Source organism: Physeter macrocephalus, chromosome 12 (genome assembly GCF_002837175.3).
Source record: "Physeter macrocephalus isolate SW-GA chromosome 12, ASM283717v5, whole genome shotgun sequence".
NCBI classification, from domain to species: Eukaryota; Metazoa; Chordata; class Mammalia; order Artiodactyla; family Physeteridae; genus Physeter; species Physeter macrocephalus.
The window spans coordinates 36547539-36564854 of NC_041225.1; the positions used below are offsets into that span (position 1 = coordinate 36547539).

The following is a 17316-nucleotide window of genomic DNA, read 5'->3' on the forward strand; positions in this document are numbered from 1 at the left end:
GTTGGGTTATTTGTCTTTTTATTGTTGAGTTGTAAGATATATACCTGTAGTATTATGATTAGATATATATAATTTGCAAATATTTTCTCTCATTCTGTGATTCCGTGGGCTTTTTCACTCTCTTGGTAGTGTCCTTTGAAGTACAAAAGTTTTTAATTTTGATGAAGTCCAATTTATTTTTTCATCTGTTGCTTTTTTGTTTGTTCATCTTTTGGTGTTATAAGGGACTTTGCCTAACCCAAGATCATGAAAATTTACTCTTACTTTTTTTCTAAGGGTTTTGTAGTTTTAGGTCTTATATTTAGGTCTGTGATTCATTTTGCATTAATTTTTATGTGTGTCCTAAAGAAGAGGTTTAACTTCATTCATTTGCACGTGCATATCCATTTGTTCTAGCACCATTTGTTGAAAAGACTGTTCTTTCCCCCCATAGAATTGTCTTGGCATAAGGCAATTTTTTTTTCTTTTTTTTTTTAAGAGAGTGTATTTTATTATTTATTTTTGGCTGCGTCAGGTCTTAGTTGTGGTACACAGGATCTCCGACGCGGTGCACAGGCTCCTCGTTGCAGCTCACGGGCTTCTCTCTAGTTGTGGCACGTGGCCTCTGTAGTTGTGTCACGCGGGCTCTCTAGTTGTGGCCCACGTGCTCAGTAGTTGTGGCATGCGGGCTTAGTTGCCCCGCGGCTTGTGGGATCTTAGTTCCCGGAACAGGGATCGAACTCGCGTCCCCTGCATTGGGAGGTGGATTCTTAACCACTGGACTGCCAGGGAAGTCCCAAAGTAATCTTTTTTAATCTAAACATATTTTTGGAAGTATTTGGAGTGAGAAAAATTCAAACACAAAAGGATATTCTGTGAAAAGTAAGTCTCCTTTCACCCCATTCCCCAGTTTTTGGTTATCAACCTGGAGGCAACTTTTAAAAATTAATATTTATGTATTCTTTCAGAGTATATATTTTATACACGTACAACCACATGTGTCTATAAAGGTTGATTGAAACTAGAGTTTGGGGTACCTGGAATTATCCTAATATAGAAAGATATATAGATGAGGACTGATGTTTTCTGGGTTCCAAGCTTTCACATTCTCCTCAGTTACTTTACCATGTATTAACATATTATGTACCTCCTGGAAATGAAGTGCCTTGTTTCTTTCCTTCTCCAGAACTTTATTGTAGATTCTTTCTCAGTTATTCAATTTTAATATCCACCTCCCCAAAATTGAAAAAAACCAAACGATAAAGCAGGCTTTAATCTTTTTCTACGTTATTATTCTGCTATTTATTTCAGGGAGCTTCTGATAATTGGAGGTGTTGCAGCACGGGATCAGCTCTCTGTTTTGGATAATGGGGTAAGTTGTACTGTTAATTTTTAAAAAGTAACACTATGTGTTGTCATTTTGGCAATATAGTTCTGCTGTGTTTCAAGAAAAGTCAAATGAGGCTGAAATTAAACAAGGTCAAGAGTGTATGTATGTTCAAAAACATCTTACAAGTATGCCTTTTCTTTTCCCAAAAGTGTACAGCATAGTAGTTTCTTCCAAACACCTCATGCAAAATTCCAACGTATGTGAATTTTTTGTGGTTTATCTTTTGAGCACCTGCGAATTTCCTTTGCATTTTCATGCATTGAGTCATTTCCTCTGGGGATAATTGAAAAAGAAGCAGCTGGAGTTAAGAATAGAAATAGGGATAAGGTGGATCAAAGAGAAGGTAGTTTTGGCAGTGATCCTTGGGAAGGCTGAAGGATGATAAGGCAGTGGTTCTAGTAGGAGGGGAGATGAGTTCAGATTTGTTCAGGGGAAGTCTTAAAGTCTGTGCTATTATCAAGGATGAAGCTCGGACTGTGATCCTCATTACTGGGGAAGAAGTTTGGGACACTCTTAACTGCCTGTCAGTTCAGGTACAGGTAGAACTTCATAAAATATTTTGTATGTGTGAAGTAACTTCGTGCTTACAAACTTCTCTTTCATTTCCTTCCCGAAATATTTTATCATTTAATCTAAACTGCTTGATACTGAGTTATGGTGAGCAAATATGTTCTCCCCTCAGTTGCCTTGGTGCTGTTGTCAAATGAAATTTCATGCTGAATGGTTTTGATTTGACTTGGTGTGGCATATTACGAGCAAGGAATCATTACTGTACTTAATACTATTCTAAGATAGTAACATAGCTTTGTTATGTTCTTATTTGATTTGCTATATTTTAATGGTTATAAGAGAAATTTAATATGTTCATTCCCTATCTTGGTTCCTCAAACCCAAATTCATTTTCCACGTAAGTTATTAAGTTTCTTAACTTACATTGTTCAGCTACAGAGCTTTTAGGGAATTAGATCTGCTTTTGCAAGGCAGATCTAAAATTTGGTACTGGCTGAAGCTAATGGCAAAGTAAAGGGAGTGTTATTCCATAGCTTTCCTGGCAGGATTCAGTTCCATTCTACTTAGGGGATGTAATATATTCTCTTTCTGCTCTTCTTCCATCTTACGTTCTCTACTTCTGTTATCTCCCACCATCCTCTGGCACCCTTAGCCCTGTGTTATGTCTTATGCTGCAGGCAGAAGTCAGCTTTGGAGTCAGAGAATAGAACTATTTAATTTTTTTAATCTTTTAAAGTTGCACAGTTATGCAACGTGTGCAGTTAGGCCCGAAGAAGTGGTTGGTGCTATTATCCAAGTCATATAGCTATTTCTCTCAGGCTTTTCCAATTTGACTTTTTTTTTTTTTAAACCTGAGAGACCGAGTTTCTGTTTTCATGCTGACTACCTGCTGAAATTGAGGAGGGCGGAAACTCGCACAGTGGGTTAGAATCCTTTGGTAAAGAGACATTACCCATAGAACCAGAGTAGTATTGTATTCATTGCTGTGTCCAGCACAGTGCTTGGCACATAGTACAGTCTTAATACATTGAGTGGGTTTTATTTTCAGACAGTATTTTCTAGACTGAACTGAGACTTGCTTACAGTTATCAACATAGTTGAAACAATAGCTTCAGAAATGTCTTTCATTTTTTATGGAAGTTTAAATGCCTTCTATTGGATCAAATTAAAAGTCCATTCAGCACAGTACTTTTTCAATTTTTCAAGGGGTGAGATATTGAAGTACTGAGACTATAGTAATAAATTTGTTAGGAGATAGTTATGTTTTTAGTCTAGAGTGGAGAACACAAGTGAAAAAGAAGTCATTTTTTATGCCTGTTGATAGAGAGTAGACGTTTTGAATTGTCTGATTTATTGAATGATTTTATATAATACCTTATTGTGCTCACACACATACATCCATATACACACTTTAAAAATATTTATCCTTTATTGATTACCTTTTAGAAATGGGCCAGGCCCTGCTAAGTGCATTATATACATTTTCTTATTCAATTCCCATAATAGCCCTTTGTGATGGTCCTCTTCCCCATTTTTACAGATTAGGAAGAGACCTTATACCAAATATTAAGTAATTTGCCCCAGATCTTACAACTCATAGGTGGAACTTAACTTCAAAGCCTATGTTCCTAATTACTATACCATGGACTTGATTAAAAGGTGTGTGTGTGAAAATGGAAAATGTGGTTAATTGGGTGTACTGGTGTTGGCGGCTCATATTCTCTTTGTAGATGTCTTAAAATTTTTATAATAAAAAGTTATGTAAAACTTGTCCTTACTTGAATTAGACCTTTGCTCACGTTTGGACTTTGAGTTTGAATCCCAGTTGGGGTACTTACTAGCTGTATCATCTAAGTTCTTATGACTTTAGAATTCTAAACTTCAGTCTCCTCATTTAAAAACAGGACTAATAATAGTAGTGTTTTCCTTAGTGGTAACATGAAATGATATAATACCTGTAAAAGGTTAGCACAGCACATGTTCATTATAAGCACTTGACAAATAGTAATTATTACTGTTTTTCCTGGATTAGTCAGGTCATCTTCATTATTAATTATAACCAGATTTATCAAGCACCTGGCACTCTGGGCATCAAATGCAGTACCTGTCTCATCTCTTAATTATCACAACCGCCCATTTACAAAATGAGAAAATTGAAGCTAGAAGAGATTAAATAAGTTGAGGTCACACAGCTGGGTAATGGTAGGACTGGGATTTGGATCCTGGTTTAATTTCAGAGTTCCTATAAATTCATTTGATTTTTCACTTGGAAAACAAATTTTATACACTAGACTGTCTATAGCAGTTTAAAATGTTACAATCAGTTGCCAAACTCTTCACACTAATTTCAAACCAGGTACAAGGTTAATGATACAGCGCATTATCCAGAACTCCTGTTTTGCAGACTTAAAGTTGACTGTGAGTGCTTCAGCGCGCGTTTTTATTTTAAGTAGAGACCGTTGTTGGTTGCTATTCTAAGGTGACGACAAGAGTTCTTCCGTTTTCTTAAGGTGCTTTTTTTGGATATTTTTTAGGTAGATATAGTTGTTGGCACTCCAGGAAGACTGGATGATTTGGTGTCAACTGGAAAGCTGAACTTATCGCAAGTTAGATTCCTGGTCCTGGATGAAGCTGTATGTTAAAATATACTCATGCTTTTAAAAAAAATACTTGCTTATGTTTTGGGGGATAAAATATGTGAAATGATGAAGGAAAAATACAATTTAGTCATGATCCCAGTACCTAGAGAGAAACATAGTTACCAGTTTGGTGTATTTTCATTCACTGCTTATACTTATAGTAAATACTATTTTATGTAGTTGCACTCAGGCTATTTAGAATCTGGGAAATCTTTTTTAGAAAAATATGGTACATAAGTATTTCATGTCATTATTTATGAACGATTTTTAAAGGCTGTCTAATGGTCTCTTATATGCACACTTCATGGCTTATTTAACCACCCTTATTACTAGACATGTAGGTTTGTTTTGTACTCCAAATAGTTATCTTGTGTGTACATCTTTTTTTTTTTTTTTTTTTTTTTTACACATTACAAATTACATTAATATGCTTTGGGCTCTTGAGATATAGTTCCAAGTTATTTTCAAGATGAGGTAGTTTTTCAACATTGAAGGTCTTTGCTTTTTCATATTAGAGTCGTATTCTTAAGGAGATGTGGGAGTTATTAACTCTTGTATTCATTTTAGAATACCAGAGTATGGTTTTTGAGTTATTTATTGTCAGCTTTTTCATATTAGAGTCACCTGGGCTTTAAAGTTGAATTTACAACTTGTCTTTAAATATCCACTAGAAAATAATTACTTTGAAAGTATGGAGATATGTATGTGTATGAATTAGTTTCTATATCTTATATTTTGCAATTGATTGAGAAAAGAAAGATTTAGATACTGATTAAAAAACTTATATTCTTCTTTGCTTCTCGTGCAGGATGGGCTTCTTTCTCAAGGTTACTCTGATTTTATAAATAGGATTCACAATCAGATTCCTCAGATTACCTCTGATGGAAAAAGACTTCAGGTATGAAATAACTAATGCATCTTAAAATACATGTAGACAATTGTTACATATTAACGCTTACCTTTTTTGTTTTACATTCACGTTTTTAGTGTCTTCTGATTACGTTAACTGCTGTATGAAACGTTTTCTTCATTAACTGATTAAGTAGTACACACAAAGGAAACAGTCTTATGAGCTGCTTTTAGAAATAAAGGTGAAGGGAATTTGAGGAAGTTACTTAGGTGTAACAGAAGACTATAAGTAAAAAATTCTTAATCGTTATTTTTGTTTTCTACGGAGCATTTAGGGTTTATATTCAAGACTGAGTACTGCTTCCTCTTTGAAGGAGAAATGTCTTGAACTGTTGAAAAACAGTTATTTCCTTAGTAATTATTTCTTAAAATATTACTCTTTCTCATTCTGTTTTCTTAGGAAGAATTCAAGAGGAGAGGCTTTTAAGAGAAGGGGACAAGTTTATGGCTTTAGATTTTTAAAAACCTTTTCATCTTACTTAGTTTTTATAGGACCTTGAGGAATAGATGGCATGATTTCTGTGGCAGTGAGGGGACTGAAGCTCAGAGAGATTAACCCACCCAAAGTCACACCACTAGTTGTTGCTACAGAGTCAGGTATTGAGCTTGTCTTAGATTCCAGGCTGAGCGTACTTCGTGCCCCACATCTGTATTCATATGCTAGAATCATTATTATAAAAGCTTATCTAAATTTTGGTTTTTCTATTCTTAGGTGATTGTTTGCTCAGCCACTTTGCACTCTTTTGATGTGAAGAAACTGTCTGAGAAGATCATGCACTTTCCCACCTGGGTTGATTTGAAAGGAGAAGATTCTGTTCCAGATACTGTCCACCATGTTGTTGTCCCAGTGAATCCCAAAGCTGACAGACTCTGGGAAAGGCTTGGGAAAAACCACATTAGGGTAAGTACTTTATAACGTTCACATTTGTATAGAGTAAAGCATTCATAAACTAGTTTAACCTTGAGCTCTTCATGATGCTTAAAGCAACCAGACATTGTACCTTTAAGAAAAGAGAAGTCTGGCACATTGACCAGAAGAGTTTCGGTCTGTTAGGTATGGGATAAGTGATGGGCTCATACTTTACTTTTCTCTCTATATAAAGTTACTTTTGTGATCATCTTTCTCGACATGGTTTTTGTAAATAAATAGGATTACCTGTGTATATATAGGTCTAATTTCTGATATAATGATTTCCATTTTTAGTAGTGTTCTAGAATCTTCTTGATGTGCCTTATTTTTCTAAATATCAGTTTCATGAGTCCATCATCTCACTTTTTCACCATTGTTAGATTTACCTTTATATAATAAGGGTATGCTTATTCTAAATACACAATGTTTTGAAAACCACCTTTACTTTTTTATTATTATATTTAAAATTGATTAGCCTAATAAAGGGTTTTTCTCAATCTGAAGAATGGTATTGCCTATAGATTATAAAGATGTATGTCTGAAATGCTATCTAAAGTTAGATACAGTTCTCCCTTTATAAAAAGATACCTGTTCTGAATCATTACTTAACCCTTCCCCACTTCTTTTTTATCCTTTCCTTTTGACAGACTGATGAAGTACATGCAAAAGATAATACAAGACCTGGTGCTAACAGTCCAGGTAAGTTAGAAGAGTCAATAAAATGTGTGGAAAGATTTTGAAAACGAATTGATCTGTTTTACTGAATTTATGCCCTGTCTACTCTCATGAAGGAACAGGAAATCTGAAAATAAAAGGAACAAAAATAATTTTAAAATGGGGGGAAAGCTGATATCAGTCAACTTAGAGGAATATTAATCACTGAACTTAAGATATTAGTCTCCTGGCATCCAAATCACAAATATTTTGGATTATACAATTCTCATTTTTCCAGGAAGCCAGCAGATTTCTCTGGCTACAGGTTGTATTTTAGCCCTGAATTCCAAGAGAAATGTCATGTAGATTCTTAATACCTGGCAATTGAGTAACAAAGGAACATGTCTTTAGCTACAAGCCTGTGAGAGATACAGCAATGATCCTGAGATGATTCTTTTTGTGTGTAAGTGTACAGTTCAGTAGCATTGAGTACATTCCTACTGTGCAATCGTCACCACTATCCATCTCCAGAACTATTTTATCTTCCCATACTGAAACTCCATATCATTAAATATTTATCAATTTTTAAAAAGCCTAAAATTAATTAATTCAATGAAGATACTTCTATGCAGAATTGAGACAGTTTGTATCAGGTACCTAATATTTCAAAGATATATGAAGATCCAGCATGATACAAGGATAGTGTTTAGAGAAGCTAGAAGAGATCTGAAACCCATTAGGCCACATGTCTGATATCACATGTCTCAAGTGGATCATTGGCAAGGGTTAGACTGCATTTCTTTCATAGTTGGATTCATTGGTAGATTTTTTTTTAAGATATTCTTTTTTTTTTTTAAGAGAAGCTGTACATTTTTTTAAATAAATTTATTTATTTTTATTTATTTATTTTTGGCTGTGTTGGGTCTTCGTTTCTGCGCCAGGGCTTTCTCCAGCTGCGGCGAGCGGGGGCCACTCTTCATCGCGGTTGCGCGGGCCTCTCACTGTCGCGGCCTCTCTTGTTGCGGAGCACAGGCTCCAGACGCGCAGGCTCAGTAGTTGTGGCTCACGGGCCCAGTTGCCCCGTGGCATGTGGGATCTTCCCAGACCGGGTCTCGAACCTGTGTCCCCTTCATTGGCAGGCAGATTCTCAACCACTGCGCCACCAGGGAAGCCCCATTGGTAGATTTTTAACAAGTATCTGAAAGGTGAATTATTTGAATTTTTGATTAAAGACAGTTCCTTTGAACTCAGTTTTACGCGTAGCTCCAAATTTATGAGGTGTATGCTCAGCCAGCCTTATTGTTGGAGAGGAGCAGACACTGATAGTCAAGATAATAATGTATCATCCCACTGTTTGGGAATGCATTTTATAAAATAAAAATTTTTTACTGCCTCATATATTTTTCCTGTAAAAGTTTAGCTTAGTTTTTACCACAATTAGAGATGACTAGAGAGACCTTAGAAATATGTTGGATTACAAAATTAAAATTTTGCATTAGATAGTTGCAGATTAACTACACCCCAGCTTCACACTGAAAAATAGACATTTGGAGGGTGGCAACTAAGAAGTTACTAACTAGGTTTGACGTCAAATATTTATTTCATAGAGTGAAGTTTGAACTTTCTGGTGTTTAGATTGATTTAGAAAGTACATTTATTACTTTTTAAAGAGGTTCAAGTAATTGAGTAAACATTTATTGAGCATTTCGGGAAGTTAATGCAAGGCAGAATATGATTAGTTCTCAATGAGAGGTAAGAACAAAGTTTTGTTGTGGGTATGTATTTCTGTTTATTTGTGTGTGTGTGTGTGTGTGTTTGTACATGTGCATTTTCCCTTTTAAGAGGTATGGTTATAGGTGTTTTGGTATCCCATAAACTGGCATAAAAAACATTAAGAGAAACAAAAATAAATGAGCAAGTGGGTTATCTCACCATTTCACCCTATACTTTTATTTCTTGGTTTTGTCTATAATACTTGTATTAAAGTAGAGTTTTTTAGGTGAGTGAAGCGGTAAGTCTGTGTAATTATGTGTGTTCATGACAATTTCAGATTGAAATTCTGTTGTTTTTTGTTGTTGTTGTTGTTGTGTTACTCAAGAGATGTGGTCTGAAGCTGTTAAAATCCTGAAGGGGGAGTATGCTGTCCGAGCAATCAAGGAGCACAAGATGGATCAAGCAATTATTTTCTGTAGAACCAAGATCGACTGTGATAACTTAGAGCAGTATTTTATGCAACAAGGAGGAGGTAATGTTTCCTCACTTGAAATGAGTTGTGTTTATTTTCTCACTTAATAGATCGTTAGTCTCATGTTGATGCGGTATAGCGTGGATGCCCAGATTTCAAAGCAATGCTGTAGGAAAAACAATGAGATGATTTTCCACATAGGTACAGTTTCACTACAGTGAAGATGAATCACAGCATTCTAAGGCCCTTATATCATTTGGAAGCAGGGAAAAGTTTTTGATTAATGTTAAAATTTCAAGTGTAATCATTAAATAATAGAATGTATATCTTCTAAATCAATAAATGAGAAAAAAAACCTTAATCTAAAAAACAGGTAAGAAAGGAAGGGGGGGAAAATGAGAAAAAGCAGAGCAGTTGGAAATTATAGAGTAATAACGGCTGGTGGAAAAATCTGAGCGTATGGGTAAACACTATAGTATTTATCAGTGGACTGAAGTCTTCTGATGAAGAGCATAGAGTGTTAGACTGGATAAAATATAGCCGTATGTTGTTTACAAGAAACATACCTAAAACCTGAGGACATGGATAGATTGAAAGGAAGGGGAATAAAAAAATATATGTATGTGTCAGCTAAAAGATTAATTAAAAGAAAGTTGGTCTGACTATATTAATGGAGACGTCATAGACTTTAAGACAAAAATATTAGTAGAAATAAAAAGGGTCACTATGTAATAAAATATTAAATCTACAATGAAGATATAATGATTATAATTTTATGCTCCTTACAATTAACGTTAAATATATAAGCCAACCTGAGAAAATGTTCAGTATAATCAGAAATGCAAAATAAAATCATAGTGTAATACAATTGTACACTCAGAATGACTAGATCAAAAAAAAAACACTTAAAACACCAAATTTTGGTGAGGATTTGGAGAAATTGGAGCTCTCATACATTGTTGAAGTACAGTCACTTAGGTAAAAGGTCTTAACAGTTTTTTATAAAATTAAACATTGCTGTCTTATGGCCTAGCAATTCAACTCCTAAGTATTGGCTCAAGATAAGTGAGAATATATATTGACGAAAGATGTGTGCAAGATGGTCATAGCACTAAATTTATAATGACCCCAAACTGTACACTAAGCGGCCATTAATAGGAGAATGGCTAAACAAAATGCAAAATATTTGTACAGTGGAATACTTACTACTCAGCGCTGAAAAGGCATGGACGGCTGATTGACACAACAATGGTGGGTGAATCTCAGAAGCATTATGCTGAATGAAAGAATTCTTACACAAGGGTACAGGCTGTATGATTTGATTTGTGTGAAGTTCTAGAAGAGCCAGAACTAATCTATGATGAGAAAAAAACCAGAACAGTGGCTGTCCCCAGGAAGGTGGGAGTGTGGATAACTGGGAAAGGGCATGAAGGTACTTTGTGGATGACATTCGTGTTCTGTGTCTTGATAGGGCTTTGGGCTACATGGGTGTATGCATTTGTCAAAACTCAGAAAGTGTACACTTAAGATTTGTACATTTCCTTGTGCGTAACTTTAACCTCAACAAGAAAACAAACCTAAACAAATACTGCACTCTAGTTAATGATATGCATGCTGAACTGTGTACTGATACCTGCGGTTTACCTTGAAATGCATCAAAAATATAAAAGTGAGTTGATAGAGGGATAGAGGGATGGATGGATATGTGGTAAAGCAAGTATAGTCAATGTTAATGGTTATTTTTACTTTATATATTTTCCCAACACTTATTATAGTCTCAAACATGTAGCAAAATTGAAAGAATTCTCACAGTGACTATTATTACTCTGGTCTGAACTGCACTGCTTTTTGTTACTGTGTCTACTTGAAGACTTTCTTTTTTAGGATTGGCTACCACTGCACTTGCCTCTAAAATACCACTTCTCCATCCTTCCAGTTTGCCGCTTCTAATCTGCTTTGGCCAGGAAACCAGATAACTAAGTTGTTTAGAATACCTCGAGGAGCGCAGGCTTGTGGTCGTGGCCTCTTAGTAAGGGCATGAACCTCCTGATGCCTATTTTGGTTCTTCCAAGAATAATCTCTTTTGTTTACTTTTTGGTTCTTCGCTTTACATGGGTTAGGTGAGGTTCCTGGTACACAGGAACTACCACTGCAGATTGGGAAAGGTTACTTAAAATGTCCTTCAAAGCAAATCAGTTTTAATGCTCATGGAGTTCATTTTAAGGGTATTTCACCTATGACAGAAATTGTGTTAACCATGGTTTATGACAAGTTGGGGTATAGATTTCCATAGAATTATACCCCAACTGGTAGTCTAAATGTTACTGGGTTTTTTGACATCGTCTTAGTCGTAACCTTTTCCAAGGTTAACTGTTTAATGTGCTTTTCACTAGGACCTGATAGAAAGGGGCACCAGTTCTCATGTGTGTGTCTTCATGGTGACAGAAAGCCTCACGAGAGGAAGCAAAACTTGGAAAGATTCAAGGTGCTGATATTTAGTTGTGACTCTGCATTTCCTTCCAACCTAACAGGGCAGTTGTATCTAGTTTTAATCAGTTCCAGTTAATATTGTTAAAGCAGTTCGTGTCCTAGAAATTTCAAAATACTTCTGCCCTATTGTTACATCCTCATCACAGCAGGGCTTTGTCATCTTTAACAGGGAAATGGTAAATTACATGTTCTCCATCAGCACAACACTTCTTGATAAGAATTTTCAACTTAAGGAAGTTTTAGTTAAATTCTTTCAGGTAGATATTTTTAAGAGAAGTATCATTAGATAGTTAAATCATAAATCATGTCTGTGAGCCTTTTTTTTTTTTAATAATTTGTAACAATACCCATAGGGAACTTAATTTGTAGATTGAGACAGGTATCAGAATACCTGTTTTGTAGAATTAAATATATTTTGAATTATTTGGGATAGACTGTCACAGTTAAGTGATTTCAGCACATGAACAGGTTGTATAGCTTTTGGTGTAGATGGGTTGGGCTGAGCCATTTAGAACTCAAGGTCAGTGGCCTCCACCCACAAGCATTCTCATCATTTATCACAGTGTGTTTACCCAGTGTATAGTACAAATATCATTGCTCTCAGACCCATAATATGAAAAAAGGTAGGAAGTACTGGGCTTAAATATTTTGGATTATGTTTCCATGCTGAGCATAATTGGTGTGGATGTTAAAACATCACAGTGGGGGACTCCCCTGGTGGCACAGTGGTTAAGAATCTGCCTGCCAAGGCAGGGGACACGGGTTCCAGCCCTGGTCCGGGAAGATCCCACATGCCATGGAGCAACTAAGCCCGTGCGCCACAACTACTGAGCCTGTGCTCTAGAGCCTGTGAGCCACAACTACTGAAGCCCGCACGCTCTAGGGCCCGCATACCACAACTACTGAGCCCACGTGCTGCAACCACTGAAGCCCGTGCACCTAGAGCCCGTGCTCTGCAACAAGAGAAGCCCCCACAATGAGAAGCCCGCGCACCGCAACAAAGCGTAGCCCCCGCTCGCCGCAACTAGAGAAAAGCCTGCGCGCAGCAACGAAGGCCCAACGTAGCCAAAAATAATAAGTTAATTAATTAAGAACAAAAAAAAATCACATGGTCTCATTTCAGCATTTATGCCACCCTTCTCTGTCCTGGCATTTTGTTGGACCAGAAGTCGGTATGCCCCTCACCCCCTCCAAATCTCTAACCTTGCTGTGCCTTGCAGCACAAATGACATCTGAAGGCTAATTGGTATATTCTTGGTGAGAACACCAGGGGGCCCAGTCTCTTTAGGATTTTATCTGTTGTCACAAAAAGTGTAACCTTGAGGTAAAATATCTAGTATTCTGAGTTATTTTAATACAAGGGTAAAAGTAAAGCTTATGTTTTTACATTTTATTCTGTCTTATGTTTTGAATTACCAGTCAGGATTTCTAAAGATGAAGCCAAATTTTAGCAATGTTTTAAGAACTTTTCTGTGAAAAAAAGCAAAGATGAATCCAGTCATTGATTTATTCACCTTAAATGTCATATTTCGGCAAATTATAACTTAAAAATGCAATACTTGTTCCAGTGAATTATGAATGACTGGACCGCTAATATGATACGAATACATTAGTTATTAGAGGTCTCATTTAGTGGAAAGGTGGTATTTGTGGGGTTTTTCTTTTTTAGTATATATACTAATAAAGTCCTTTCTCTCCTCTCTGTTCTCTTTAGAAAGGAGATGTAAGATTCTTGATTTGCACAGATGTAGCCGCCAGAGGAATTGATATCCATGGTGTTCCTTATGGTAAAAAGAAAGTTTTTATGCTTGCAGTTTGAATTTTATGGAATTCAAAGGAAACCATTTAATATGTTTGAAATACTCAGAACATCAAACATCACATATGTTTGAAAATTTTAGGAACTAATGTCAGTTGGTAGTAATTATTTTTATTTACAGTTATAAATGTCACCTTGCCTGATGAAAAGCAAAACTATGTCCATCGAATCGGCAGAGTAGGAAGAGCTGAAAGGTACTCTGTCATTTTTTTTGTCCTTTTTAAGCTTCTGTGCTTCAGGAATAAAGTCTAATAAAGACTTTTAAAATCTTTCAGGATGGGGCTGGCCATTTCCCTGGTGGCAACAGAAAAAGAGAAGGTAATCTTTTCAGTGCTGTATTATACTCATTGTTTGTGTCGTCATTTTAGATGTTGGAAATAAAAGCAGTTTGATTTTTTCATTTACATTGAATTCAGTTGCGTATGGAATATAAATGAACTTTTTAATGGCATCTTTTTCTCTTTATTCATTGAATGGACGACTAGTAGGATGAAGTTTAGAAAGGAAAAATATGAAATGTAATTTTCCCTAATAGCTTTCATATAATTTTCAGTGAAAAGTATTTAAACCCTCTCTGGCATCATGCCATGGTAGACTTTTTATGGGAGAGAGGGTTAACTTATTATTTTGATATAAATTGATACAATAATTTGATACAGATTTACAGAAAAGCTGCGAGAGTAAGGAGCTCCCACACACTCATTCCCCAAACTACTTGTTCATTTTGCTTTTTGCTATTTGCTTTATGGTACTGATGAACCTAGTGGCAGGGCAGGAATAAAGAGGTAGACGTAGAGGATGGACTTGAGGACGCTGGGCGGGGAGGGGCAGGCTGGGGCAAAGTGAGAGTAGCATCGACTTATACACACCACCGAATGTAAAACAGTTGGCTAGTGGGAAGCAGCCGCATAGCACAGGGAGATCAGCTCGGTGCTCTGTGACCACCTAGAGGGGTGGGATAGGGAGGGTGGGAGGGAGGCTCAAGAGGGAGGGGACATGGGGACATATGTATGCATATGGCTGATTCACTTTGGTGTACAACAGAAACTAACACATTATTGTGAAGCAGTTATACTCTAATAAAGATCTATTAAAAAAATTTTAAAAAAATCTTATAGAAAACATTTGAACTTTATTTTTGATACTAATCTTGATAAAGCATTCTCCAGTATTTACTTTTCTCATTATTTTTATCTGAGAATTCCTTTCTGTAATTGACATCTGTTTTAGAAAAACTTTTGGGTTCCTTTCAAAAAGAACTGTTTCAAAAGACCTAGTTAGTGAGCTACTAATAGTTGTAGTAACTGGATGACAGACCATACCTGCAATCTATTTTTCTTGTGCTCTGAGGACAGAAAATGTTAAAAAACTAATTGAGAACAAAGATATCTAGCATGTTTCATTCTCCGTACATGTTAATTTTCGTAGGTTTGGTACCACGTATGTAGCAGCCGTGGAAAAGGGTGTTACAACACAAGACTCAAGGAAGATGGTGGCTGTACCATATGGTACAATGAGATGCAGGTAAGGCTCACAGAGTCTTATTAAAATTGGTAGGAATCGACTGCATTTATATGTAAAAGTTACGTATCAGCTCTTGTCTATTTGTGAATTGTGAGAATTAATGAGTGATTATGTTATGGAAGTTCATAAATTGTAACTTGTGAATTCATCTCTTCAGAAATCTTACTTCCATTTATACTAAGTGTTCTAGCCTTCCTGGTTTTATTTAATGCTGGTAAAACACAACTCTGTCGATTTCCTCTCCCTTTCTTAGTTGCTGTCTGAGATAGAAGAACATCTGAACTGTACCATTTCTCAGGTTGAGCCAGATATAAAGGTACCAGTGGATGAATTTGATGGGAAAGTTACTTATGGTCAAAAAAGAACTGCTGGTGGTAAGCTTTGAATTACTTTTAATTCTGTTTTAAATGTGAATGTGTCCCTTTTTTGAGCTTCAGTTTAAGAAGAGAGTATTTCATTTCCTAATGTTTAGTGTATATTTTTAGCATATTAATCATTCCCTCCTTATTAGTCTTATAGCACTTTATTCATACTTGTCTTGCAGCATTTTTTATTGTGTGATCTGTATGTGAATGGACAGCAGCTTAGCTGTTTCTCTTGAGGTGTTAATGTCATAAGAGTAGTTGAAAATTTATGGAATTATTAGGAAACGAGAAGAATGGTAATTTTGAACAAGGGGTAACCCAGGATACTATTTATTCCCTTTGCCTGCAATGCTCTTAGCTCATTCCTGAAATTTTTTAAAGATTCAGGCTAAAGTGGTGGTTTCTAAACCAAGGAAAAGAGAATAGGGGAGGGGTTGGTAGGGGTATTGGGACAGCTGTTAGTAAGGAAGGCCTAATCATTTATTTTAATTGATTTAACACTTTTAGAACTCAGTTTTGTAGATAACTTGCTCAGTAGTACATTTTTATTGCTAGGAGCAACGTTTAAATTGATGTAATTGAGCCAAAGCATTGCTGACAAGTTATTTCAAGCATGTCATTTACATTACTTTGTGATTCGTGTGTGTGATACAGGTGGAAGCTATAAAGGCCATGTGGATATTTTGGCACCTACGGTTCAAGAGCTGGCTGCCCTTGAAAAGGAGGCACAGACGTCTTTCCTGCATCTTGGCTACCTTCCTAACCAGTTGTTCAGAACCTTCTGATCTGATTTTAACGTACACTGAATAAGATTTGAATAATAAAAGTCTATAGTCTTAAAACTCTAAAATAGTTGTACTGCTTCCAAGCAGCAGTATTTATAGTAACTTAAGCTACAATGCTAACTCTTGCATGTCAAGAAACATCAGTCTTAGGAATTCTTCATAGAATGGCAACCTAATGAAAACAATAAATTTGATGACTATATTTTCATGAAAGTTTGTGTCTTATTTTAAAATTATTTTATAGTTTTTCAAGAAAGCTCTGGGTTTATGAAGTAAAGTTTATGGGTATGTGCATTCGGCAGAGGACCTGTGGGGAATTTTCACAAGAAGTGGTCCTAAACAGAGACAGCCTTGAGACGATCATGGTCGCCTCGGTATATGTTGAAGCTAGGGAAGAGTCGTGACATGAAAGAAAAGTGTATGGTCCTCGGGTGGAAGGACAGCTAGGTTAGTTTGGAGGCCTAGAGTTTTTTAGGGACTTACAAAAGGTTCTGTGTCTAAGGACTGATGACTGATTTGGTGATGGTGACAGTGAAGATGTATTTCTGAAGGTTTGTCTTCTTTTTCAGAACCTTTCTTTCCTGGTGATACATACTGTAAAGATAAAACTCTTCCGATGTCCCTCTAGGTCTTAAAATTAAATTTAAAGGCCGTTCTTTGAGATACGTTTCCTCAAATCCTCTTGACTAAAATACCAGAAGGAAAAGGGAAGATTTATATTAGATACAATTGAATTGTTGCTTTGTACCTTTTGACACTTGTTTATAAAGTAGTTTCTTTGGGAAAATTATTCTTACCCTAGAGATTCCTTAATAGCACAGGCTATTATAATTTTCTTATATGGTGGTTTTTACATCTTTTAGCACTGAAATATTTTCTTCAAACAAAATCTTGAGTGAAATTCACTGTGTAAGCAGTGGGAAAACCATTACCTAGTATATTGAGTCATAGTTTATGTGAAATGATTATGAGGATTCCATTCTTTCACTTATATCTAGACCACTGTCTTTGCTTTTTTTTGTTTTACTTCTACTACATAGAACAAGTAGTTTTTCTTTTATTTAGCAAGTAAGGGGGGTGGTTTACAGAATAGATTAATTCTTTTTTGTGACTTTTGTGACTTTTCTTAATTAACAGCTATTAAGAATAAGTTTCCA

The 17316-nt window shown here is 35.9% G+C and overlaps 1 protein-coding gene across 4 annotated transcripts in view; it reads left to right on the top strand.

The window, feature by feature from the left end:
- Positions 1 to 16262, top strand: part of DDX1 (DEAD-box helicase 1) — a 39072-nt gene extending 22810 nt beyond the window's left edge. For 3 of the 4 annotated variants that reach the window (XM_028496561.2, XM_007106886.4, XM_007106887.4), the window contains 13 exons: positions 1291 to 1351; positions 4414 to 4512; positions 5327 to 5416; positions 6140 to 6328; positions 6985 to 7036; positions 9090 to 9236; positions 11570 to 11661; positions 13381 to 13453; positions 13607 to 13679; positions 13761 to 13803; positions 14914 to 15009; positions 15263 to 15383; positions 16029 to 16261. In XM_028496561.2, coding sequence (XP_028352362.1) covers positions 1291 to 1351; positions 4414 to 4512; positions 5327 to 5416; positions 6140 to 6328; positions 6985 to 7036; positions 9090 to 9236; positions 11570 to 11661; positions 13381 to 13453; positions 13607 to 13679; positions 13761 to 13803; positions 14914 to 15009; positions 15263 to 15383; positions 16029 to 16159 — 1267 coding nt within the window. In that variant the 3' untranslated portion in view covers positions 16160 to 16261. Of the gene's footprint in view, positions 1 to 1290; positions 1352 to 4413; positions 4513 to 5326; positions 5417 to 6139; positions 6329 to 6984; positions 7037 to 9089; positions 9237 to 11569; positions 11662 to 13380; positions 13454 to 13606; positions 13680 to 13760; positions 13804 to 14913; positions 15010 to 15262; positions 15384 to 16028 lie in introns of all 4 variants that reach the window. The other variant, XM_028496560.2, reaches the window with a different exon arrangement.
- The last annotated feature ends 1054 nt before the right edge of the window (positions 16263 to 17316 follow it).